Raw genomic sequence first — 25,265 nt, forward strand, 5'->3', positions numbered from 1 at the left:
TTGATATCATCAAAGAGGGTCACTGTGGGAAGGAGAGTTTATTGGAGGTAGAGGACCTGGAAGAGGTGTTAAGGCGGTGTCATGTTTCTGCCACCTTGGAATGAAACTGTTATTAGGAGCAATCATTTTGCATGTAATGGTGATACCTGTGTACATGTGTGTGGCTGGGAGAGTTATGGCAATATCTCTATCTATGTGCTGAGACAAGGACTGCTGTCTGTGTTTTAAGACATAGCATAGTTATTGTACAGAGTAATCCTTGTGCATGTGTTGTAACAGGCTCATGGCACATTTACGCAATTATTCTAGGAATCCAAAGTGGCTTCTGCAGAAAATTATCTGCATTTTATATTAACCATGCTTTTAAAAAATGTTAATTAGTAATAATGAGGTAACTGTAGATTCAGCATGAATGCTGTGCCTCTGGAAAGCTCTACTGAGGACCCTAAAGCTGTATAGATACACACTATAGGGAATTCGCTCAAGGCAGCTGTTTGGGCTATTTTGGGCAAGAATCTTGCACACTGGATTATTAAAGGATACCACAACTGACATGTGGCATAATGAGATAGACATGGGTATGTACAGTGCCTAGCATACAAATAACTATGCTGTGTTCCTTTTTTTCTTTCTCTGCCTGAAAGAGGTAAATATCAGGTATGTAAGTGGCTGACTCAGTCCTGACTCAGACAGGAAGTGACTACAGTGTGACCTTCACTGATAAGAAATTCCAACTATAAAACACTTTCCTAGCAGAAAATGGCTTCTTAGAGCAAGAAAGAGATAAAAAAGGGGGAATTTCTTATAAGTGAGGGTCACACTGTAGTCACTTCCTGTCTGAGTCAGGACTGAGTCATCCACTTACATACCTGATATTTACCTCTTTCAGGCAGATAAAGAAAAAAAGGAACGCAGCATAGTTATTTGTGTGCTAGGCACTGTACATACCCATGTCTATCTCATTATGCCACATGTCAGTTGTGGTATCCTTTAATGGGAACCTGAAGTAAGAGGAAGGCTGCCATTGAGTCACTTACTTGCAACAAGCATGCAGCCAGTGAAGTCACAGCATCTGATCTGCATGCTCTTTCTGGGCCAGTTACTTACAGTATTAGAGGCAGAGCATCAGCACAGACGTCAGGCAACTGTCATTGTTTATAAGAGAATGAAGATGGCTCCCCCAAATGCATCATTCCCCTCCTTACCATTCCCACTGGAAGCCTCTCCATCATCCACAGTGCTATCTTCTGTTCTCACCTTTCCTTAGTAATAGTATGCCTCGCCCTGGCATACCAGAACAACGTCTGTTTAGCGCTTGTTTCCTGTAGTGTCATTCTGAGGATCAAGCTCCATCCTGAATGGCGACACTAATAGTGCATGTGCACTACCCCTTACAATTTATCCAAAGTTGTGTAAGATCAGGTACACACAACCTTTGGGCAAACTGTCCTGTAGATACAGTATATTATTATGATGAATTTATGTTTTCTACAGCACTTTCCAGAGTACATAATTATGTCATTATCAGTCCTCCAGAGGACCACAAAATCACATTTCTATTGTGTTCATAAATTAATGTATTAATGTCCCTAACATAGTCTAAAGCCAGTATTTGGGAGAACCCAGTCCCTATCATAGTCTAAAGCCAGTATTTGGGAGAACCCAGTCCCTATCATAGTCTAAAGCCAGTATTTGGGAGAACCCAATCCCTATTATAGTCTAAAGCCAGTTTTTGGGAGAACCCAGTATTATGTGTATGTAGCTATAGTAGTAGTATGTTTTTGTTTTGTTTTTTTGGGATGTGTTGGTAAACTAAAATGCCCAGAAGAAATCCACACAAACTGGAATACATACAAACTCCATACTGATTAGTGTCCTGGCAGAAATGTGAGGCTGGGACTGAAGTGCCAAGAGTGCTCTATACATACTGTGCATATGCAAACCTAGATTTGTAGATATTTAGAAGTTCCCATACATTACCTTTGAAGATATAGTATCTACCACTGCTTATGACACTGAGGTGATTCTGGTGTTTTGTATTTCCTTTAGCATCTTACACATGATCTCTAGAAACTTTTACCCTATAACAGCTCCTAACACACTTGGAACATTATGCACTTCAAAAAACTACTTCAAAATGCATTTAAAAACCACAAAAAAAAACACTTGTTAAACCCTGCATGCAGACAGCATGTAAAGATTTGTGCCAAAACTGCAATGCAACTGAGAGTTGTTAATGGGCACTTTCCTGAAATTCATCCCATTACCTCTCTAGGGAAACCAAAAATACAGACCCACTGCAGGTGATCTGGAGCAGTATCAGGAACACGTGATTTCCAAGGACATTCGCTGTATAATGTACATAGCAGCCAAGCAGGTAGTTTCAGTGCTGAGCAATGAGCACCTGAGTTAAGTGGTTGCTATAGCACTAATGCCATAGTGCGCACCCTGCACAGGAGTAATTCCAGCAATCGCTGGACCCCAAATTACTACTCCCTATGAGTTGCTAGGACTCGGAGGGGGAAAGGTATTTTTCGCCACCGGGCAATTGAGCGACAGCATGGCAAGCCATCTTTGGGCTCACCCTGTGCCCAGCTCACCGGGAGCGCACACATATGTACGCAATAACAGTATACCATAACCACTAATGCATTAGGATTATACCCAAATTGCTAATGTAGTGAATGTTGCATATTTGGTCCACTTGATTTATATACATTTATTTTTTTTTATTTATGTATTTATATAGCGCCGACATTTTATGCAGCACTGTACAGAGTATATTGTCTTGTCACTAACTGTCCTTTAGAGGGGCTCACAATCTAGTCCCTACCATAGTCCTTTATCTATGTATGTATCGTATAGTGCATGTATCATAGTCTAGAGGAAATTTAGGGAGAAGCCAATTAACTTATCTGTATGTTTTTGGGATGTGGGAGGAAACCGGTGTGCCCAGAGGACACCCACGCAGCCAGTGGGAGAACATACAAACTCCTTGCAGATGTTGACCTGGCTGGGATTTGAACCAGGGATCTAGCGCTGCAAGGCGAGAGCCCCTGTGCTGCCCAAATTATTCTGTACAAACACCATGAGTTTGTCAGTGGGAACTTACCACAGACTTGTGCATGTTGAATTTTCAGTGTAAAAGGAAGTATGTGCACAAAAAACGCAAACGCACATAGAAATGCACAAAAAAAAAGCCTCCATGGTACAAAAGAGCAAAAAAAAAAAACTTCAGTCAGTCCATTTTTTTTTCAGTTTTGCATTTATGGTTTGCTGATCGCGGCTGGAACAGAACTTAGATATAGGCCTTTTGTGATCATAATTGTGCAGATTTCCTAGGAGAGGAAAAAGTAACGCTATTTACATTTTAGGAAATTTCACTCCCCTGTTGTAGAACATTGAAATGTCTTTTCTTGTACAGTCATTGCAATATGTGTTCATTATGCTGTTTTGTTCTGCAGGATGCCAATCTTCTGGAGTACCAGCATCATGCTAGAGACTACACCCCTCACCTAGCCCCCAGTTCAATTTTTCTGCAGCAAAGGAGACGGCCAACGCTGTTGTCAAAATTCCAACCAGGAAATGATAGGTAAGATCATGTATTTGCTTTTCTTAACTGTATATTACTGTATTTATTGGGCCTTCTAACTAAAAAGTCTTCATTCTTTGGCCTTGAACCAGTAGGATAAAGAGCAATGTGTGAAGTGCTTAATGGCAGCCAATGACAAATTATCCTTAATTGTTCTGGCAGCTCCACACTTATGAAAGCTGAAATAGGCCTGGTTGCCATGGATAGTGGTGCTTGGGCTTCTGCTGTTGTCATGCAGACTATTGCAATGATTTAGGATACATATTTGTTGGTTTATTTACATGCTGAGCGGACATACCGTATAAACGGAGTAATCATGGCATGAGCAGTTTCTAAGTACAGATTTTATTTATTTTATTTTTTATTATCAGAAGTGAGCAGTCTGTGCTAATCCTGTCCTAGGGAGCTCTATGCAGCATAGTGGCTTTCATATGAAAACTAGCAGTTCTCAGGACAGAGAAGGAGGGGAAACTTGCTTTATTCCAGTGGACATATGTTGTTTATGATGTCAAACCGCAATAAAACATTAAAGGAGTACTGGAAGAAATTAGGAATTCAAAATCTGCCAACCTCTTCTACCCTCTTTTCCTTAAATCCTCTCAAAGTAAGCACTAGCAGGAATTTCGAGCATGCTTGAAATATATGTAAGCCCTACCCCGAAAGTAAGCCTTAGCTGCAGTAAGGGGAAAAAGTATGGCAACTTGGGATTCTGCTTGAGCGGATGGTCTCACGGGCAGGACCAAGGCTCTGTCATTGGACCATTCACTGCACTCGCTGCTTCTAAGGCCAATAAATGAGCCATGGTCCGGCCTTCAAGATTATCGGCTCCAGTAGAAATACAAGCTGCTGTACTTCTTCCCCATAGGCTGAAGATTGGGGACACAGCAGAATGGAGCTGGGGGAAAGAAAAGGATTAGTAGGACATCACAAGACACGGGGATAGCGCAACATGGAGCTAGGGGTAATGGTGGGTAAACACAAGGTACCACTGTAGCATGTCGCTAGCACACTGGGGACGTGTGCGCGACAGCTCGTCGCCAGGTCCCCCCCCCCCCCCCCCCCCCCGCCGGAAGCTCCGTCCATGGTAAGTGGGTTGCTGTCGCTAGTCCACATACACACGGCGGACTAGCGACAGTTGTGGCGAAGTTGTGGCGACAGCTGTTGCCTGCGATTGGCCTTTGTGCGATTGGTAAGATGCGCTATCTGTCCTAGGAGAGGACGTCAGGATGTGTACTCCTAATCCCTAGATAGGTTTGATGCAATGAATGTTTGCATGTCTGCACTACGCATGTTACAGGGCCAGAGTTAGGACATCTAAGTTTACCTGGGTACTTCTGTGAACTAAGACCCCGGCTTTTAACTTAGCTGTAGGGATAACAGTGGTGCCTGGATGAGTGAATCTGTGAATGCATTTGTTTGAACATTTGCATGCGAGAGTGCGAAGGGTTAATAGATTTTTGCTGTTTTCTGGCCACACCCCCTTCAGCACCTCCCTTTCCTTAATAACTTATTTAATGTCCTAACTAGAGGCGATGTGCCTGGATATATGTGTTTTCAGACTGGACGCCTTATCATATTAATGGTACCCATATGTGGTTTAAATGGTTTCATAAACTGAGGAGTCGGAGTCGGATAATTTTTGTACCAAATCCACAACCCTGGTAAGAATTAGACTAAGGAGTCGGTGTCGAGGAGTCTGCGTTGGGGCCATTTTGTGTACCCGGAGTCGGAGTCGGTGGTTTCATAAACTGAGGAGTTGGAGTCGGATGATTTTTGTACCGCCTCCACAGTGGTAGCTGTTTACAGAATGGCCTAAGAAATCTGTATATTATGCTCACATAGAAATGTACTTATGTATGTAATTATTTTTCATTGCTTTCATAGCTTTGTTAGTAAATAAGGCTTGCATATCCTTACTTATCCATGGCAGATAACGTTTTAACTTCAACCCCTTGAATGATATAATAATATATTTAGCACAGTCAAAATGTATACCCCATATGAATATACAGTATGTTCCCTGTATCGTTTGCAAGCACACAACAAGGCATGTTATCTCTGCCAATCAGAATCATCAGGCTAGATTTTACAACTCAAGCTTGTTCGAACTCCGCTCCTAAATGCTATTCTGGCTTTATATTTTATTTATTATAGTAGTTATTAGGTTCCCTGGTGTTCATTTTCTGCTGGATTTCTGTGTAAAAAGTGATCCAGTTAATTTTCATAACCTTTTTTCCTGTCACTTAACAAAATGTTCACGTAAGGGTCTAGTTTACATTTTGAGATCAATAAAAGCTCGAAACACAAAATCTAAACTGAATTTCAAATTTACTCTCCAAAACCTCTGATCATTTATACTTCCAAGCTGCAGCTGCTCAACCTGCTCTAATACAAATATAAAGATAACAGTACATCTAGAGATGGGCAGATTTGACCTAGAGACAAATATTTCTCTAATCAAATCTGATTAGAGAGAGACCGGTCGGCTGTCTATACTCCACAGGCCGATGCCCGATAAATTTCAACATTAAATCTCTCGGAATCAGCCACTCCCGTTGCCTCGCCGCTGCCCCCCAGTGTAAAAATGTACCCCCATGTGTGCATTTATACATTACCTGTCCTGTGTCGTCCATCACACGGTGCCCATCTGTCTTCGGAATCCCCTGCAGATTATTGTAGGTAGGCAGCCAGGTCTAGGTGCCCCCAGTATAGGCTAGCTAGGTACAGATGTCCCCCAGTATAGGCTAGGTAGGTACAGGTGTCTGCCAGGTTCAGCTAGTTAGATGCAGGTGTCCTCCAGAATAGGCTAGGTAGGCAGATACAGATGTCGATTAGTAGCGGAGGAGGCAGCCAGTATAATACACTTTCTAGCTTAACAAAGTTTATTATACACTTTCTATGCGGCAGATCAGAGGTTTACAAACGCTGCTAATTGGCCGGCGGGTTAATGTCGCGGGTGGGCGCAGCCTAATCCCTGCATGCAATCCTCGGCTAATCAGTCACCCAGGTGCCGCCGCTGATCGGCGTTACGCGGTCCTGGGGGTGCCACCTTGCCGCCGCCAATAGGTATGGGGCGGTCGGCAAGTGGTTAAAACTCTTTGAACAAACCCTCCGCAGAGATGCACCTGATATAGCAGTAAAGATGTCACCATCCGTGATAAATTTCAGAATGCAAATAAGGGTGACACAAGATTTTACAATGGGCAAATACTGACTAATTTATAAGGTAATATTGTACAAAAAAAAAGCTATTTTATTCATTATTTTCAGTAAAGTTTCCCCACATTAAAAATGTTTGCTTAGGTAAATCTCAGGGTCTGAAATTATACTCAAATCTAAAGAATAAGATTTGTAGTCAATACTGTATATATTTTTTACCAACACCAGTAACCCAGAATTTGATTCTGACTTTGCATCCCTGCTTCTGTACTTCTCCATATTCAATAATGCACAACCATGCTACACTTATAATGGGCAACCATACTTCCATCCATTTTTTCTGCCTATGACCCGTTGAACGTGCTTTTTAAGGACAGTACCAGTTAAAGTGAATGTTTACCGGATTAAAAACCAAAAAGTCAGATACTCACCTAAGGAGAGGGAAGGCTCGGTCCTAATGAGCCTTCCCCCTCCTCTCCCGGTGCCCGGTCCCGCGCAGAATCCCCCGTGGCAGTATTCGACCAGTTCAGTCAAATACTGCCACTTCCGCATACCTTCGGGAGCTTTCGGAAGCCTTCGGGAGCACTCGGGCTCCCGATGACGCGGCCGCTGTATACTACGCATGCGCGAGCGCCCTCTATGACGCACTCGTGCGTACGTAGTATGGAGCGGCCCGTCTTCAGAAGCCCGAGTGCTCCCGAAGACCTCTGAAGTTCCTGCAGCGGCGGACGCGAACGGGGGAGCCAGCGCAGCACCGAGGGCACCGGGAGAGGAGAGGGAAGGCTCATTAGGACCGAGCCTCCCTCTCCTTAGGTGAGTATCTGATTTTTTATTTTTTAATCCAGTACCCATTGGCTTTAAGGAGCCCATTAACGACAGTTTTTCCTTCAAATTAAATTGGAATGATCGAAACTTATTGAAAGGCAATTATTGTTCCCATTAACCTCCCTGGCGGTTTGTTAAAATCCGCCAGGGGGCAGCAAATACCTTTTTTAAATTTTTTTTTTTTCATGTAGCGAGACAATGTCTCGCTACATGATAGCCGCTGCTGAGCGGCATCCCCCCAGCCCCTTCGATCGCCTTCGGCGAACGGAGATCAAGAGATCCCGTTCAAAGAACGGGATCTCTTGGAGGGCTTCACCCGTCGCCATGGCGACAGGGCGGGATGACGTCACCGACGTCATCGACGCCGTGACGTCAAAGGGGAATCCGATCCACCCCACAGCGCTGCCTGGCACTGATTGGCCAGGCAGCGCACGGGGTCTGGGGGGGGCGGCTGCGGCGACAGGTATAGCGGCGGATCGACGGGTAGCGGCGGCGATCGGAGGTTACACGCAGCTAGCAAAGTGCTAGCTGCGTGTAACAAAAAAAAAATTATGCAAATCGGCCCAGCGGGGCCTGAGCGGTGCCTCCCGGCGGCATAGCCCGACCTCAGCTCGGGCTTACCGCCAGGGAGGTTAACCTGGGCTGTGGAGTTGGAGTCGAGGAGTCGGAGAAATTTTATGTTCTCTGTGGAGTCGGAGGTTTCAAAAACGAAGGAGTCGGATGATTTTTGTACCAAATCTACAGCCCTGGTAAGTATTAGACTAAGGAGTCTGAGCCATTTTGGGTACCTGGAGGCTGAGTTGGAGTCTGAGTCGGTGGTTTCATAAACTGAGGAGTCAGAGTTGGAGTTGGATGTTTTTTGTACCGACTCCACAGCCCTGCCATTAACAGAATGATTTAACCTCCTGAGCGATAATCCCGAGCTGAGCTCGGGGTATATCGCGCAGGAGGATTTCTCAGGCCCTGGTGCGCCGATTGGCATAATTTTTTTTTGTTACACGCAGCTAGCACTTTGCTAGCTGCGTGTAACTTCCGATCGCCGCCACTCGCCGCCGATCCGCCGCCGCTCGCCGTGCCGTGCAGCCCCCCCCCTCCCCGACCCCTTGCGCAGCCTGGCCAATCAGTGCCAGGCAGCGCTGAGGGGTGGATCGGGACTCCCTCTGACGTCACGACGTCCATGACGTCGGTGACGTCATCCCGCCCCGTTGCCATGGCGACCGGGGAAGCCCAGCAGGAAATCCCGTTCTGAACGGGATTTCCTGCTTACTCTGATCGCCGAAGGGCTCGCTACATGATTTAAAAAATAAAAAATTTAAAAAAATAGTGCTGCGCCACCTCCTGGGCGATATAATTGTATCGCCCAGAGGGTTAAGAAGTTTTTTACATTCCGATTCGATCATTAAAGTGTACCTTAAGTGTCCCCAAAAAATTGAGTTTTACTCACCTGGGGCTTACCTCAGCCCCCTGCAGCTGATCGGTGCCCACGACGAGTCGCTCTGATGCTCCGGGTCCCGCTGGCGGCCACTTCCGGTTTCGCCGTCAGGACCCGTCAGGCTGGGGAACGCGGCTGATACTACGCGTTCCCAGCCAAAATAGCACCCCTATGCGGCCATATGGACGCATAGGGGTGCTATTTTGGCTGGGAACGCGTAGTATCAGCCGCGTTCCCCTGCCTGATGGGTCCTGACGGCGAAACCGGAAGTGGCCGCCAGCGGGACCCGGAGCATCGGAGCGACTCGTCGTGGGCACCGATCAGCTGCAGGGGGCTGAGGTAAGCCCCAGGTGAGTAAAACTCAATTTTTTGGGACACTTAAGGTACACTTTAAATCCAACTTTCAGATGTTGTTTTTCCCCCTTTTTCAATCGAACAAAGAATCGTTTCACATCAATTTGCGCCACACACAGTGCAGTTTTCTATACAATTCGATCAAAAAATTGCATTGAAAGATCTAATCTGAATGAAAATTGTACCGTTACTGGACATCTTTATGCAGATGCTTATTTTGACATCTGAAGTGTCTGTGACATCACTGATCTCACCTTTCTACAATCTCACCTGCCTACAAATAACCAATCATATTCAAATCATGTTTGAATACTTCCTTTTTATCACCTTGCACCAATAAATGTCAGACATGAAAAATGTTTTACTTCTGCACCTAAGTTTACTGTTAAGCTTTTGTAAATCACTTTTTTTTTGCAATGTTTTATAGAATATGTTAAACAGTTCATGCTACTAATTTTAACACAGAGTGTGCCTACTAACTAACACCCCTGCCATAGACTACAGTCAGAAATCAAGAAATCAATGAAGCTACCTGTACCATGGGAGTACCCAGAGGAAACCCACACAAACACAGAGGCCTAGAAACCTGGCACTCTAGCACTGGCAGGAAAGAGTGCTAAGCACTTAACCTCCAGGCAAGCTATGTCCTAATAGTGTACATTTATAAAACGGGGCTATATCCTCGTCCCTCTATCAGCAGGAGCAGCCATACATTCGCTTAGCTCTCATGTGTTACAGTGAAATGCTGTTTGAAGCCTGCAGAGTAATACAGGTACTTTAGCTTGATCAAGCTGTGTCAGAGCTCACCTCCGGGGAATGTCTGTCACAGGGCCATCTCTTTCATACATAACAGCTAGTAAGTGTAACTACCCTTCATGTTCTGAACACCAGATAAATTCCAAATGTCTGCACAACTTTAGGGATCAGTACTGGGCCTACATACATTTTACATCTGCACTGCAACCTATTAGTTAAATTAGCTGCTAATCTATAGTCTAGCATATAACGCAATTGTTGATTAACGCAATGGTGAGAACCATAGCAAATAATTTGATTTCAGCTGTAACTTTTTAGTATGCATGACTTATTGGCAGATATAGTTGATTATCCTTCAAATACACACAAATCCAATCTTTAAGTTGTGTTTAATTTGTATGGTCTCCCATCTTGGCGTGGTTTTCCTCTTGGTTCTCCAGTTTCCTCCCACTTGCCAAAAACATACAGATCATTTAACTGGCTTCCCACACTATTGACCTTAGACTAAAATGGACATAAGACTATGGTAGGGATTTGATTGTAAGCCCCTCTCTATTGGACAGCGGCAGGACTGTAGATCCTGTAAAGATGATGTTAGTGCTGGATAAATGAAAATATAAAGACATAAAAATAAACTAATAAAGTAGCTGTCTACTGCCTAATGTTCTGACATGAAAATACTTAGAAGAAAGCCACTAATGTATCCTTTTTTTCTCCATGGAAAGAAAAATTCCTGGAACTAGTTCTCTCTTCCATTTACTGGCTAGCATAGCTCCAAGCACAAGATGTGCCCTGGCAATATTTTTGAATTATTTGCTATTTTGTTCTGGTGTTTGTTCTTATTTAATTTATGTTACTCTTGACCTCCCATCTAGGTTGTGGATTGATCTTCTGCCACCTAATTCACTTATTGCATTTGTTCATTGCAATATTATTTTATTCACATAATGTCTCCATAGCAACTAAATACATTGGAAAATCTTTTTAATACCTAGATCATAATTAGGTGCTTTTCATTATACTGTAGGTCCCCTTCCTAATTAGTTAAAACATTTCTATAAAGAGCTTTACTGTATGTAACTTAATACATCAAATTTCTTATTGTTACAACAGTCATGTTTGAATTTAGTCAAAGTTTCCCATTATAAAATCTTACCTCATTCCTAAATTTCTCAGAGATGTCGGCCTCTTTACTATGGGCATGGTGCATGACTGTGGAAAGTTTTTAGTTTTTTCCCTCTGTGAGGTAAGCAGGAACATTACCTGAATGCTCTGTTATATCTTCTCATGGGACAACACTAAAGATATGACACTTTGATGCAATGTAAAGTAGTCAGTGTACAGGTTGTAGAGCGATGTACATTTTCTGTCCCATCAAAATAACTCAATGCACCACCAATAATGTCTAAACCACTGGCAACAAAAGTGAGTACACCCCTAATTGAAGACTGTCTAAACTCGGCCCAAACTGTCAGTTTTTTGTGTGCCCACCATTATTGTTGTTCAATGAAAAAAATAAGTTACAAAAATGTGAGAGGAGTACTCAATTTTGTGAGATACTATAAATATAGGAAGGGCTTCAGATACTAAAACCAGGATGCTAAAGAGCTAACCGTGGGTATGCTGAATTTTCTTTTCTTGGTAGCAATAAAAATGTAGCATACAAATCCAGCAAACAACATTATCAAGCACTTCAGCATGAGGATAATTTATTAATTTTAACTCAATTTATGGTCATTATGGGGGTTCTACTTAAGATTTCTTCTCCAATGGTACTGCATGCATTGTAACGGGACTGTAACGATTGGTGTCAGCCAGCAAGAACAGATTTTCTGATTTTTGGTGATCTGCAGTATCACCAATAATACAGATGCTATAACTGATTATGTAGTGATCTGCAGAATCACCAATAATGCGAGTATAGCGAGACACAGGACAACCAGATATAAAGATAGGTGTTTGGTGCAACAGTAATACAGATAGAGATACCAACTCCCCAGAGGAGCCAGTAAATGGAGATATCTCTATAGAACACAGGGATCAGCATTCCAGCAAGCCGGAGATGCAGATGAACTAGTAATCAGTTCACCCGAGGAGCGAGTGATGCACAGTAAGACAACGTATACTGATCACCCGTGGAGTGGGTGATTCAGACTGCACTGCAGCCGGTGGTCACCTGAGGGGCAGGAGATCAAGACTGTACTGCAGCTCCTAATCACCTGAGGAGCAGGTGACTAAGACTGTACAGCAGCTACTGGTCACCTGAGGAGCAGGTGATTAAGACTGTATTGCAGCTACTGGTCACCTGAGGAGCAGGTGATTCAGACTGTACTGCAGCTACTGGTCACCTGAGGAGCAGGTGATTAAGCTGTACAGAGAATCCCTCACCAGAGACTAGGCTCACTGGTGAGGGCAGGAGAGTCAGACAAGCAGATTCGGCAACAAACGGACAGATACGGTACAAAGACAGAAGGCTAAATCAGAGTAGTGTTCAGGCTGAGTCGGCAACAGGATCAGATAGGCAGAAGCACAGAATCAGTAGGCAGAAGAGTAGTCAAGGCTAGCAGAGGGTCATAACAAATAATACAATCAATTAGTACTTTAGCTATCAACAGAATCTGACTAAGTGTGGATCCCCAGCTCCTGCTGGTTCTAGCATACTTTGGGATCTGACTAAGGTCTGAGTGCTAACACGTAGCATTTGCAACAGCAGACGAGGAGCTACTGACAGGCAGGTCCTATATATACTGAGAGAGCCCCACAGCGCCGCCCCAGTCACTCAGCCAATCAGGAGCACTGCTGGAGTCAGCTGTCCGGCCGATCAGCTGACTCCCCTTCTATTCGCATAAAGGTCTTGTCGCCTGGCGCGCGCGCGCGTAGCCCTCAGTCTATGTGCAACTGAAGGACGAGGCAAAACTCCACCATGTAATTGCGCGGCGGAGGCCGCCGGCTGAGACGCGGAGACAGCCGCCATGCCGCTCTCCGCTGCGGCAGCATCTCCGCTATCTATTACAGGGACAATTTTCTTGAGAAGAAATCTAATTAGGGATGGTGAATGAGATGCAAATACATTTGAGTTGATGCAGCATTATGCACATTTATGCAACTTGAAAATAGATCAATTCCTCACAGTTGGATTTGATTGGTATGTTTTCAAGCTGCTTGAATTTGCATACAAGTTTGTATAATCTTGCTTCAACTCTGGATTTATTTGCATCTCACTGATCATCCCTAAATCTAATTTTCCTAATATATGAAAGATGACGGCCATAGTCCTTTCAAGCTTCACATTTTCTTCCCATCACTTATCATTCCCTACCACAAATGAGATTTTGCTTGTCATACTCGTTCTATTTGTCAATGGGTAGATTGAGTTTGGGTATATTACACAGTGGTTAAGGGATTTCTATTAATCTGAAGGACTATGTGGCTTGGTTTTGTTAGTAGTTTATTTAAAGTGACCCCTATATGGGATCTTTTTTCTCGTTGACCCAATCACGTTGATCAAACTTGTCAGTGTTCAGTTGGGTCCCCCTTCCTCCCGCAATTTGAGCACTACAGGTTTGATCTTTTTTTTTTTAGAAAAAGCACAACATTTGCAATCAGTGGGTAAGAGGAGAAGTACCAGGGGATCAACAGCTACATAGTTCTGTACAGAGGTTTGATTTATTTTTACTCAGATTTCTACTGATACATGATAGAAATTTAGGTGAGAAATCTGTCGCACTTCTCCAATCGATTTCCGAGTGAGTACTGCTTTCAACTTGTGCATGAATTGGTTTAGCGGGAATAATTATGGACTTTCTTATGAGCATCTCAGTGGTAAGGTCTTAGCTACACCCTGGCAGGCTATTCTAGCAGATATCTGTCAGACACACAAGGTTCAGCACTCACACAGATGCTCACTGAAGTAAATGTGCAATGAAGATTCACTGCGATAGCTTGAGGTCATTTGCAGATAACATCCAGTGCCTGACTGGAGGTGTGAAATCCGTACAGTGCACGTCTTCTGCACAGTTTGTGTATTGCATTATTGCATTTCATCTGATAAATCTGTCAGTTGTGTGGTCAGCTTGATGGAGTTCTGCACCTTTTAGGCTCAACACACACCATACAATCTTGGTTGTTCAATCTTACCACTTTCATGTAGTATAAGAGCTTATCCAATAATTCATTCAAGGTATTTTCAATCTGTTGGCCCTTATACTACATAGATTTGGCAAATCTGTACAACCAAGATTGTATGGTGTGTGTTGAGCTTCTGCATGCATGAGATTCTTTTACATATTTTATCCATCCAATCAGATTGTACCCGCTTTTATGAACATTCCTGTCTATGCATGGCAAGGTTTTGGGCTTGATTTTTTTGAGATTTAATTTGTCTCCATGTTTGTGAGGACTTCCTCCAGCTTCCTTTTACAATCTAAAAAACAAACATACTAACAGATTATCAGTAATTAATGGTATTTAGATTGGCCAGTGTGTGGCCCTGCATGTGTCTGGAGCATGAGGTTGTGAGTCTCTGTGTATTGTGGCAGTACCACATTGTGTGCTGTTCAGACACCTTCCAATATCTTACTGCTGATAACTAGCGAAATCATAAAAATGTGCTAGTTGCTGGCCTCGGGTGTCACAAACACCAATAAGTAATCAACAGGATAAATATCATGGTCTAGAATATCTGATGCTTCCAGAGCCACGAACCCTGAACAATTATGTGGCTCAGATGCACTATTATCTGACCACACTTACTACAGACTTGTTTCAGCTATATGATTTAGACACTGCTAAAGTCAAAGATTTTCAGCAGAGCTAGGCATTTGGTATACTTAAAGAGAACCAGAGACGAAGCACCCTCATGTATTTTACCATATATATATCAATGGGAACATGACAGTAAACACCTACTCTGCTCTTTGTTTCATTTTCACTGCTTAGTCTTCTTGTTACCAGCTCTGATAAAATCTCCGACTGAGCATCCAGTCTAGCTTTGCCCCATAAGGATTATAGCTGAGTCAGTCTTCTGTGATGTCTTTTCAAGCCCAAGCCTGCCTCCTCATGGCTCTGCTTTCCTGCTAAGAGGATACATAGCAGGAAATCAGAGCCAGAAGGGGGCAGGCTTGGGCTTGAAAAGACATCACTGAAGGCCGACTCAGCTATAACGATTCCTGAGCAAAGCCAGACTGAATACTCAGTCGGGGATTCTTATCAGAGCTGATAACAGGCAGCCTGAGCAGTGAAAAATGAAACAAAGAGCAGAGTAGGTGTTTACTGTCATGTTCTTATTGATATATATGGTAAAATACATGAGGGTGTTTCGTCTCTGATTCTGTTTAAAATGCAAAAAGTATGGCAGCCTTCATTTCTCTCTTGCTACAAACTTGTGCAATATTGTGAACTTGTGTCCCTGTATGACACAGAGAAAATAAAGTAAAGTGAGTAAAGTAAGATTATATAAGGAATATTATAAGAAAATAGCAGAAAGAAGCTTTTTACCCAGATGTTAATCAAACTCCATGGGGTCTATTAAATCCAAAGTGTTAAAACCCTTGCAACTATAGAAACCATTAAATGTACTTCTTCCCATAACTGACTTATAATTATCAGGATCAATTTGCAGAGCGCCCCAAGCATTGAGCGTATCATGAGAGCCACTCTGGGTATATCTTAATTCTTCAAATTGCATTCACTTGTTAATAGACCTGTAGCACCGGTCTTCAAATATGTGGAAGGAACCTTTCCATAAATACGGAATTTGGCTTTCGGCAGCTTTGCGGTAAAATAGCCATTATATTTATATTTGCTTAAGGCAATGTTCATTTTATAGATAATAATACTGGACTAATAAATGTTGCCTACAACATTGCATCAATATGGGGAGTTCCATTACTTATGACCAAGGTTCCTGGTGGTACCACATCCTCTACAGCAGATGTTAGTAGAATGGTGGCAAGTCTTCTAGATACCTACAGGGCAGCAGTAGCTTCTAGGTAACAGTTTAACATTGACCAACAGTTTGATGCTCACAGCTTATGCTGGAAGTATGGGTCAGCTGGATCATCTTAAATGTGTCCCTTTTTTGTTAAGGGTGATGTGATCTCATTTTCCCACTTGGTAATGAAGAGAGGACAAGTGTATATGTTGCCCTACTAGAACTTGTAGAAATTGGTCTGAAAAAAGATGTTGGGAGACACATAGGTGTTTAATTTCTGAACCTTATTATTTTAGTGGTTTGTGGAAAAAAATTAGGCAAGAACACCCCCCCACCAAAGACCAAAAAAAATAAAATAAACAACTTCAATCAAGCACAACAGTCTCTATAATAATAACTTATTTTGCTTTGTCCACTGAATAAAGTTAGAACTGTGTTTACCGGGTATGAAGTAATCATAACAAAATTACTCCTACATATGTGTCAAGAGGTACTGAGGATGGTTTTACCCATAGAAGGGGCTTCTTGGACAACAGTCATTACTAGAGGGCTGCAGGCTATAATAATGTTGAGAAACACTGGTTTAGATAATTTCTGCAATTTGGGACTGTTAAGAATTCCTTTTTCTAAGCGTAGAATAAAAACGTATCCATTTTCATTAATAAACGTTTGTGCTATATTGCAATTGTAGTCACTTATAAAGCAATTAATGTTGGTTATTACCTTTGATGCCTGCCAGTTCACTGTTTGCTTTAGTAAAACACTCTAAGTTTTCTTTGGAGATTAATCTGAGAGTGAAGCTCACGTTGGGGTTATTTTATGCTTTTTTATGTATTCATGCTGTGTACCTTGATTTCTAATTGCTGCAATATCGAGTAAATCGCAGGAACAGGTAAAGGCAATCTCTTGAACGTCAGGGCGTGTTATTTCAGGAATTGCTCTAATCTCAGCCAAATGCACAAGGCTTTCAGCCGTTTTCCTGAACAATCTCCTAAGTGTGAAGTGTTCAGATCCCTGGAATTAGCAGCAAGTCTCCTGCCTTCACTGAGCTGAAGCCACATGCATGTGCTTAGAGCAGAAATGGGGAGAAATATGAGCATGTCACCTATAATGAGTTTACCAGGCTAAGCACTGAAGAGAATTCCTTGCAGCAGATAGAATATAAGAAGGAGCATCCATTAACAAGCAGGGAAACTGCCTGTAAATTAACAGCCTACAAGTCAAGCTGCAGATGCTGAAGGCATAAGAACTTGCCAGACCCCAAAATGCTGCCTCAGTAAGACTGGTGTAAAGGCAACACTGAGAATGAAAACTGGTGTATTAAATTCAGTGCCGTCCATCTATTGTACCAATACTTTATGATTTGCCATTGTTACACAGCACAGCAATAAGAGTGCAAGAGGGATGCTGCCCTTTCCCCTAAAGAGCAAGACGTTTGAATCAGATACCATTTATTGGCTAACTTCGAAGAAAAGCAGGCTTACAGCTATGAAGCATTTGTCAGAATGATTCCTGTATACTAATACAGCTTTTATACACTGGACACTAAAAAAGAGATGCAATGTGCTGCAATAAAAGTCACTGGATGCCTTAATTACAACATCAAGTGTGTCTCACAGGGATGCTAGCGAATTTATGACTAAAAGATAAGACCTCAACCTTGTTTGGTTAACCATCACATACCACAGACTCTGAATGAGTTACAATGTTTCCTAATCACACTAACGGCACTTAGTCAGGCTACATACAATGTTTGTTATAGGCTAAAGAAAATTGTAGAATTTAAAAGCTTTCTTACAGTACAAAACTCTACTGCTTCCTCTAAAGAGCAAATGTTTACAGTGATGCAACATACAGTGCATTTAGAAATTATTCTGTATCCATTCACTTTATGCTACTGTATGTTGCAACCTCATCCTGATGTCGTTTAACATCTACCTTCATCATTATCATAAAATGACAATGGAAATAACTTTTTTTTCAATTATAAAAACTAAAATATCAATAAGATATACTTTCTGAACCTTTACCATGCTGCACCTCATGTTATTATTGATTGTCATCTTGATGTTTCCATTATCACTGCAACAGTAATATGAACTGGCCAGCATAGTGGCTGCAATGAAGTTAGTAGAAGACACTTGAAGCCCCCTTTAGTATTTGCAAAGAGAACTTGAGGCACCAATCACGAGAAACAAGATTCTCTACTGTGCTGAAATCAAAATATGGGGAGGGTTGTGCAAAGCTCATACATCAATAAAAAATAAAAAACCTGTAATGTACACAAAAACAAAGGGAAGCTTGAGACAGTATATTGCTACACTGACAACTGTAAAAAATATTAAATTGTCAAGAAAAATAAAATTTACTTATTGGGGCATTTCAGAAAGTACAGTCTGACACGCCTGTAATGTGGCCTCTGAAGAAGCAGAGAAGCCTGTGATATGTGTCAGGCTTGGGCATTTGTGGGTGAACCATCCACCTCCTTTCACTTTGTTATGCGACGCTGGCGAGTTCCCTACCACCTTCCCAAGGACAACATTTTGTATCACTAGAGTCACCAGGGAATAGACAATCTGTATTTAGGGGTATATAGTATTAAAAGCTCTCTTTGCTGGGTTTCTTTTTATGCTGAAATTTCATGGATAATTTAGTAATGTGTAAAGGGCCCACTTTTAATTACTTTTTTGGTCCTGTATAATTGCATGACCTTTACCACTTTACAGTTACAGTACTATTTGTGGAGCAAACAATTTTGATTGTTTAATCTTTTCATTTTAGTTCATAATTTGTTTGATGATTTGTCATGGTTATAGGCACATAACAGTCTATTTCTTTTCTTTCTTTTAAAAAAAACAACCCAACAAAATCAACATGTTTTTGTTGTTGTTGTATTTTTCACATACAAACACAGAGAAAAAACTCCAGCCAATAAACACTGCTATCAGTCACATCACAACAACATAGTTTAAGTAAATCGCTAGAGTCTATACGATATTTGCAGCTGAACGTACAACAGTATAATCATATCAAAATACAATTATTTTGGGGCATATGGATCTATAGAGTAAAAAATTTAGTCAGTATTTGGAATAAATTACCTGACAGAAGCCATCAAAAATAGTGGAAACGCCAGGTATAAATAAAGACAAAAAATCAAACGGTAATCCAGTGTGGTTGGATTAATATCCAAAGCTGTCTTGACATTTAACTCAGGCCCCTAAACTTTATATAATTTATTTTGAACTTTATATAATGTATTATTTCACAAACGCTGTCCATCTAATCTGACTGAGCTGGAGCTGTTTTGCAAAGAAGAATGGGCAAGGATTTCAGTCTCTAGATGTGCAAAGCTGGTAGAGACGTACCCTAAAAGACTGGTAGCTGTAATTGCAGCAAAAGGTGGTTCTACAAAGTATTGACTCAGGCGGCCGAATAATTACGCACACCCCACTTTGCAGTTATTTATTTGTAATAAATGTTTGGAATCATGTATGATTTTTGTTCCACTTCTCATGTGTACACCACTTTGTGTTGGTCTTTCATGTGGAATTCCAATAAAATTGATTCATGTTTGTGGCAGTAAAATGACCAAATGTGGAAAACTTCAAGGGGGCCGAATACTTTTGCAACCCACTGTACATTATTTTCATACCCTCAGGTAGTCCTTTTGAAAGTGACATACATTGAGGAATTTGTACTTTTATATATTACGGATATTTTTACATATGGTTTTGAGACCACCACGCGTGTCCAATGTTTTTATTTTAAAAGGGTAATGCGCTCTATATTGTAAATGTTTGCATTTGGATGACTTAATAAAAATGTTTTCTTAATTCTTGGTACAAACATAGAACGCATTATTTTTGTGTACGTTACAAACGCTGGATGATTTGCATAAGATAAAATATCTTGGTTCCATAGGTGTGTGTGTAGGAGCAAAATAAACCTGACTGAAATGCCTACACTTTGACTTCCCATGATAATGTCATCACATGTGACATGCAGGAGAACATCCAGAGACTGCCACGCATCACAGTCCCACCCCCTGCACATGTAGAAGGCAGTGTTTTTACATGGTGTCCAGGGGGCATGTCAGAAAAGTGGAGTTTTAATGGGTGGAGCCAAGTGGCAGTCTACACCCTATGGACTATATGCCCCAACCCCCTATACCTGTCAATAAAGCCTTTTTAGATTTGGATTAGCCACCCCAACAGTAGCTAGCATTAAGATGAGGGGCAGGGCTGAAAAAAAAAAAGATTTTTAGTAGGTGACTACAACAGCAATGCATTTGATGCGCAGCCCCTAAGGCAATGATTTGATAGCATACTGTAAGTCCCATTCTAAATTGAAGGGAGGAGGGACCTATACCAGTCATATAAAATGTTATAGCCCCTTTCTCTTACCAAGCAATTTATAGAAGACTTGGCTAGGTCTAATGCTGGATACACACCATACGTTTCCGCGTTCGATGCATCCGTCGATACGCGCCGATTCGATTATTTCCGACATGTCCGATTCGCGGTTCGATGGATCGTTAGGTCGATTTGCCATACTTTACATGGCATTCGACCTAAAAATAATCGAAATGCGCTCGGAAATGCTCGGAAATAATTTGAATTGACGGACGCGTGCGGCGCGGAAACTCATGGTGTGTATTCAGCATTAGATAGATTCCCATTTCTCAGATGTCCCAGCGGTCTGCAACTTTGACATTGCTGGGTAATTACTTCCATGCGTTGGTACCATATCTACCACAGTAGAAAAAGGATGTATGGCCTGGCATATGAGAGTACAAGTGAAATTCCTTTTTGATGGGAGGAGGTGACATTTCCAAGCCAGGAAGTCCTGGACAAAATACCTGACCTGGATATATCTAATGAAATTGTGGAATTGAAGACCATATTTATCCCTTAGGTGGGGCCAAGGTAGAGCCATGCCTCCACGAGTTAGTGTAATTGGGCCCTGAGGCCACCTGTTACTCCAGTTGGAGGTATGACAACCTGGTAAGAAGTCACTATTCATAAGGAGGGACATTAAAAGTGCCCCCTCCAACATAGCCTGAAATCAACTAGGAGGAAGGACTTGTTACGTTTCTTGTACTGTACACTTTCTCCAAACTCTTAATTTATTAATGCACAGGAATCTAGCCACAGGTGTATTCTGTGGCAGTCAAGTATATTGCTGATTAGTAAAAAAAAAAAAAACAGAAGGGCCACACAAGGATAACTTTGTTTTCATGGAGATGCTTCCCATCTAGTCTAATGCAAATCTAGGAGTTGGTTGAGTTAGAGTGCATTCCTCTCCTTGCTTGGCCTGTTTTGGCAAGCCAGTGCATGAAATGGGTGTGAATTCCTGCAGCAGTCAGCTGCCTCCAGCCTCTTATACATGGTACTCGGCAGCAGAGAATCTATTCTTTCCATTGCCTAAATGTTAGTTCTATTCATATAATTGCTGATTGTGGTTTAACCCATTCTCCGTGAGCATTCACAGTGCCTATAAATTGAAAACATGCTTTTGGATGCGGTTACTGTGGTTTGTTTCTAGCTATGTTTCCCTTTGGCAGAAACACTCTGTGATTCCATATCTGACTCAGCTGACTGCCAGGGAAAGGAAGGGCTCATCATGGAAGTTCTATTGAAATCTACTCCAGCCAAGTTCATTTTCTGGCTGCCAAAAAGAGAAAACGTTAATCCCATAAATATTTTACTTTTAGAAAAGAAGTTATTTTAAAGCCTAAATAAACCTGAAATTGAACAAGTGAATTCTAATAGCAATCAGGATGATATATGAATATTAACAATATGTAGAACCAAAAGTTGTGGACAGAATACCTGCTTCAGGAGAAAAATGTGCTTGCCACTGCAGAACCACTTGCTTTTTGTCCCCTCTGAATGCAGCTGCTGGGTGGGTCAATCAGATGTTACTATGTGACACACAAAGTATGTAAATTAACCTCTTGAGGACTGCTGTGTTAAACCCCCCTAAAGACCAGGCACATTTTCATTAAATTGGCCTCTGCAGCTTTAAGGCCAAGCCGCAGGACCACAAAACACAGCACACAAGTGATTCCTCCCCCCTTTTCTCCCCACCAACAGAGCTCTCTGTTGGTGGGGTCTGATCGCCCCCCCCCCCCCCGTGTTTGTTTGTTTATTTGTGTTCGTTTATTTGTTGTTGTTTTTTAATAAAAGGTGTGTTGTTTTTTTCTTGTTGTATACCCCCCTCCCTCCCTCCCCCCCGCCGGCCAATCCCTGTGATCAGCTGTCATAGGCTTCAGCCTGTGACAGCTGATCACCTCTATGGCTCACGAGGGGACAGCCGTGTCACGCGGCTGTCCCCAGTACAGCGCTGCTGCTGATCGCAGCGCTGTACGGGTAATTAAACGGCGATTACGCCGTCTAACAGTCTCCCGAGCGGCAATAGCCGCTCTCAGACTGAAGTGGGGGTGGAGCTCCGCCCTCCGAGAATGAGATGCGTGCACAACATGCGCGCGATCTCATTCAAAACAGAGCCCCAGGACTTTACGCCAATCGGCGTTAGGCGGTCCTGGGGCTGCCGCCGCGGCCACGCCCATCGGCGTGACGCGGTCGGCAAAAGGTTAATAGAAGACAAGCTACATTTTCCAGATTCCCTGCATTATATTACAAACCATGTGCCTACATGAAGAAGTGTGAATTTATAGTTCACAGGAAGTAGGTTTGACCAATTTTATTATAGATTGAAGCACTTTATTGTCCTTGTGTAACACAATAAAATTACTTTTCACGACAGCCCCATGGTACATAGCAGTGTGGGTTAATAAATGCGAGCGCACACTATGCACCGTCCTGTCAGCGTAGCATGCAAGCTACACTGACAGGACCGCGTGTAGTACGCGTAAGATTGTATTAACCCATGCTGCTTGAGGGCGGTATGTTTAGTGACTCTGTCCCATAGTGATAGTAACAAATGTAGAACTAGAAGAAATATAAAAGTATGCCAGGCATTTCAAATATTTAAACAATTTGTACATAGTGTCAATTATAACTCAAATGGCTGTCTCTAAAGACCTTGGGCTTGGATAGGTAGGTGCACAGCTCCACAAGAAATGTTTCAGCTTTAAAGGGAACCTGAAGCGGGTAAAATTATTTAAAATAAACACATGACGTAGCTGCAAATGAATATTACATACTAAGCTCACCGTCAGTTCCTCTCAGAAGCTCACCATTTTCTTCTTACAGTGATCCCTTCCAGCTCCAGTTGCTTACAGCTACCAGTTGCTGTCAGTTATATATCAGCAGCTGTCAGCTACAACTGAATATGCAAGGTAATGTCCATGTTTCCCTATGGCTCAAGTGGGTGATATTACAGTTTAACAGTGTGCTGACCAGGAAGCTATAACAGGGTAATGGCCATTTTTAAAATGGAGGACGGAGAATTCCATTGATCACAGTAGACAAATGGGATGCAGGAGAGGAGAATGAGATTAACCTTCCTGGCGGTAAGCCCGAACTGAGTTCGGGCTATGCCGCCGGAAGGCACCGCTCAGGCCCCGCTGGGCCGATTTGCATAATTTTTTTTTTGCTGCACGCAGCTAGCACTTTGCTAGCTGCGTGCAGTGCCCGATCGCCGCCGCTACCCGCCGATCCGCCGCAATTCCTCTCGCCGCGGCCGCCCCCCCCCCCCAGACCCCGTGCGCTGCCTGGCCAATCAGTGCCAGGCAGCGCTATGGGGCAGATCGGAGTCCCCTCTGACGTCACGACGTCGATGACGTCGGTGACGTCATCCCGCCCGTCGCCATGGCGACGGGGGAAGCCCTCCAGGAGATCCCGTTCTTTCAACGGGATCTCCGGATCTCCGATCGCCGGCGGCGATCGGAGGGGCTGGGGGGATGCCGCTGAGCAGCGGCTATCATGTAGCGAGACTTTGTCTCGCTACATGAAAAAAAAAAAAAAAAATTTAAAAAAAAAGATTTGCTGCCCCCTGGCGATTTTTTTGCAAACCGCCAGGAGGGTTAAGGAGTAGACTACACGGGACGTAAGTATGACCTGTGTATGGTTATTTTACATTTTTACTTTCAGTTCAGGTTCTCTTTAAACCTTAATGCTTAAAAAGTACACCAAACAAAATGTTTGCTTTCAAAATCCTACATCCCTATATAGTTTTGTGAAAGTTGCCCTCTCAGCTTCACCCTACAGATAATTTTCCAGCCTTCAGGACATAACTCTAAATACCAGCCAGCTGAGATGGGCATCACAGACAGTGAACTAAATCTTTAACCCTTTGACATGCACACAAAAACATCTGCCGCCACATTTTTTTTTCTGTGATGACAAAACCTGCACGCCAGTTCAGCAGTTTACAGTAGTATTAGAGGCCGAGTTAAATGTCTTATCCATATTTCAAAGACAGGAAGATGGCTAAGGGCCTGTTTCCACTACACTCAGATTAGATGCAGAATTGATGCAGAATGGATGCAGGAAAAAAAACTGACTCCAATGAATACCTATGGGAAAATCTGCATCAGAAAAATTGCGTTTAGTGGAAACAGGCACATAGGCATTAATTGGAGTCAGTTTTTCTGCATCCAATCTGCGTGTAATGGAAACAGGCCCTCAATGATTTAAAATAATTTATTAATAAAAAGAGAGAAATGATGTACCAATAGTTAAAGAAAATGCAAAACACGTGCAGCTAAACCACAGTATAAAAATAAAAGAATTACATGAGAAAAGTTCCAAAGTCCAGTACTTCTGCAAATTAAAGCAGATGTAAACTCTTGCATGTAACGATTGTGGAATTCACTCCGTGGTCAGCGCACAAGACGTGCGCTGACACTGCAGAATACCTCCACAAGCGTGTAATTTGAGGGAACCCAGCAAAAGGTGCAATACACCTGTAGAGGGAAATTCCTGTCGGCAGATGGAGCTGTGGCGTGCAGAGGAACAGCTCCTCTGCCCTGCTACACACGCCAGACAGGAATTGCACGAAGGGAAGAAACGCAGGGCAAGATAGCCCTGAAAGAGAGAGATCAAAGCGACAGAGGGTATGTGTGTCAACCAACTAGTCGCCACCTTGCGATGATGAACACACAACCATGAAGACAAAGTGAGAAGGCAATCGCCAGAGATGGCGATTGCTAACAGCGACACAAGACCGAATAAGCACAGATGAGGAATGTATGTATGTCCACCAATCTAGCCGCCAACCTGCAACGGTGGACACACAACAGAAGA

At 42.6% G+C, this 25,265-nt stretch overlaps 1 protein-coding gene across 17 annotated transcripts in view; it reads left to right on the top strand.

The window, feature by feature from the left end:
* The window catches only part of NCOR2 (nuclear receptor corepressor 2), a 641,335-nt gene that overhangs the window by 169,637 nt on the left and 446,433 nt on the right, over window positions 1-25,265 (top strand). For all 17 annotated transcript variants that reach the window (XM_068243885.1, XM_068243983.1, XM_068243973.1 and 14 more), the window contains exon 3: window positions 3,465-3,592. In XM_068243885.1, coding sequence (XP_068099986.1) covers window positions 3,465-3,592 — 128 coding nt within the window. The remainder of the gene's footprint in view (window positions 1-3,464; window positions 3,593-25,265) is intronic.

This window comes from Hyperolius riggenbachi, chromosome 1 (genome assembly GCF_040937935.1).
Source record: "Hyperolius riggenbachi isolate aHypRig1 chromosome 1, aHypRig1.pri, whole genome shotgun sequence".
Lineage (NCBI taxonomy): Eukaryota > Metazoa > Chordata > Amphibia > Anura > Hyperoliidae > Hyperolius > Hyperolius riggenbachi.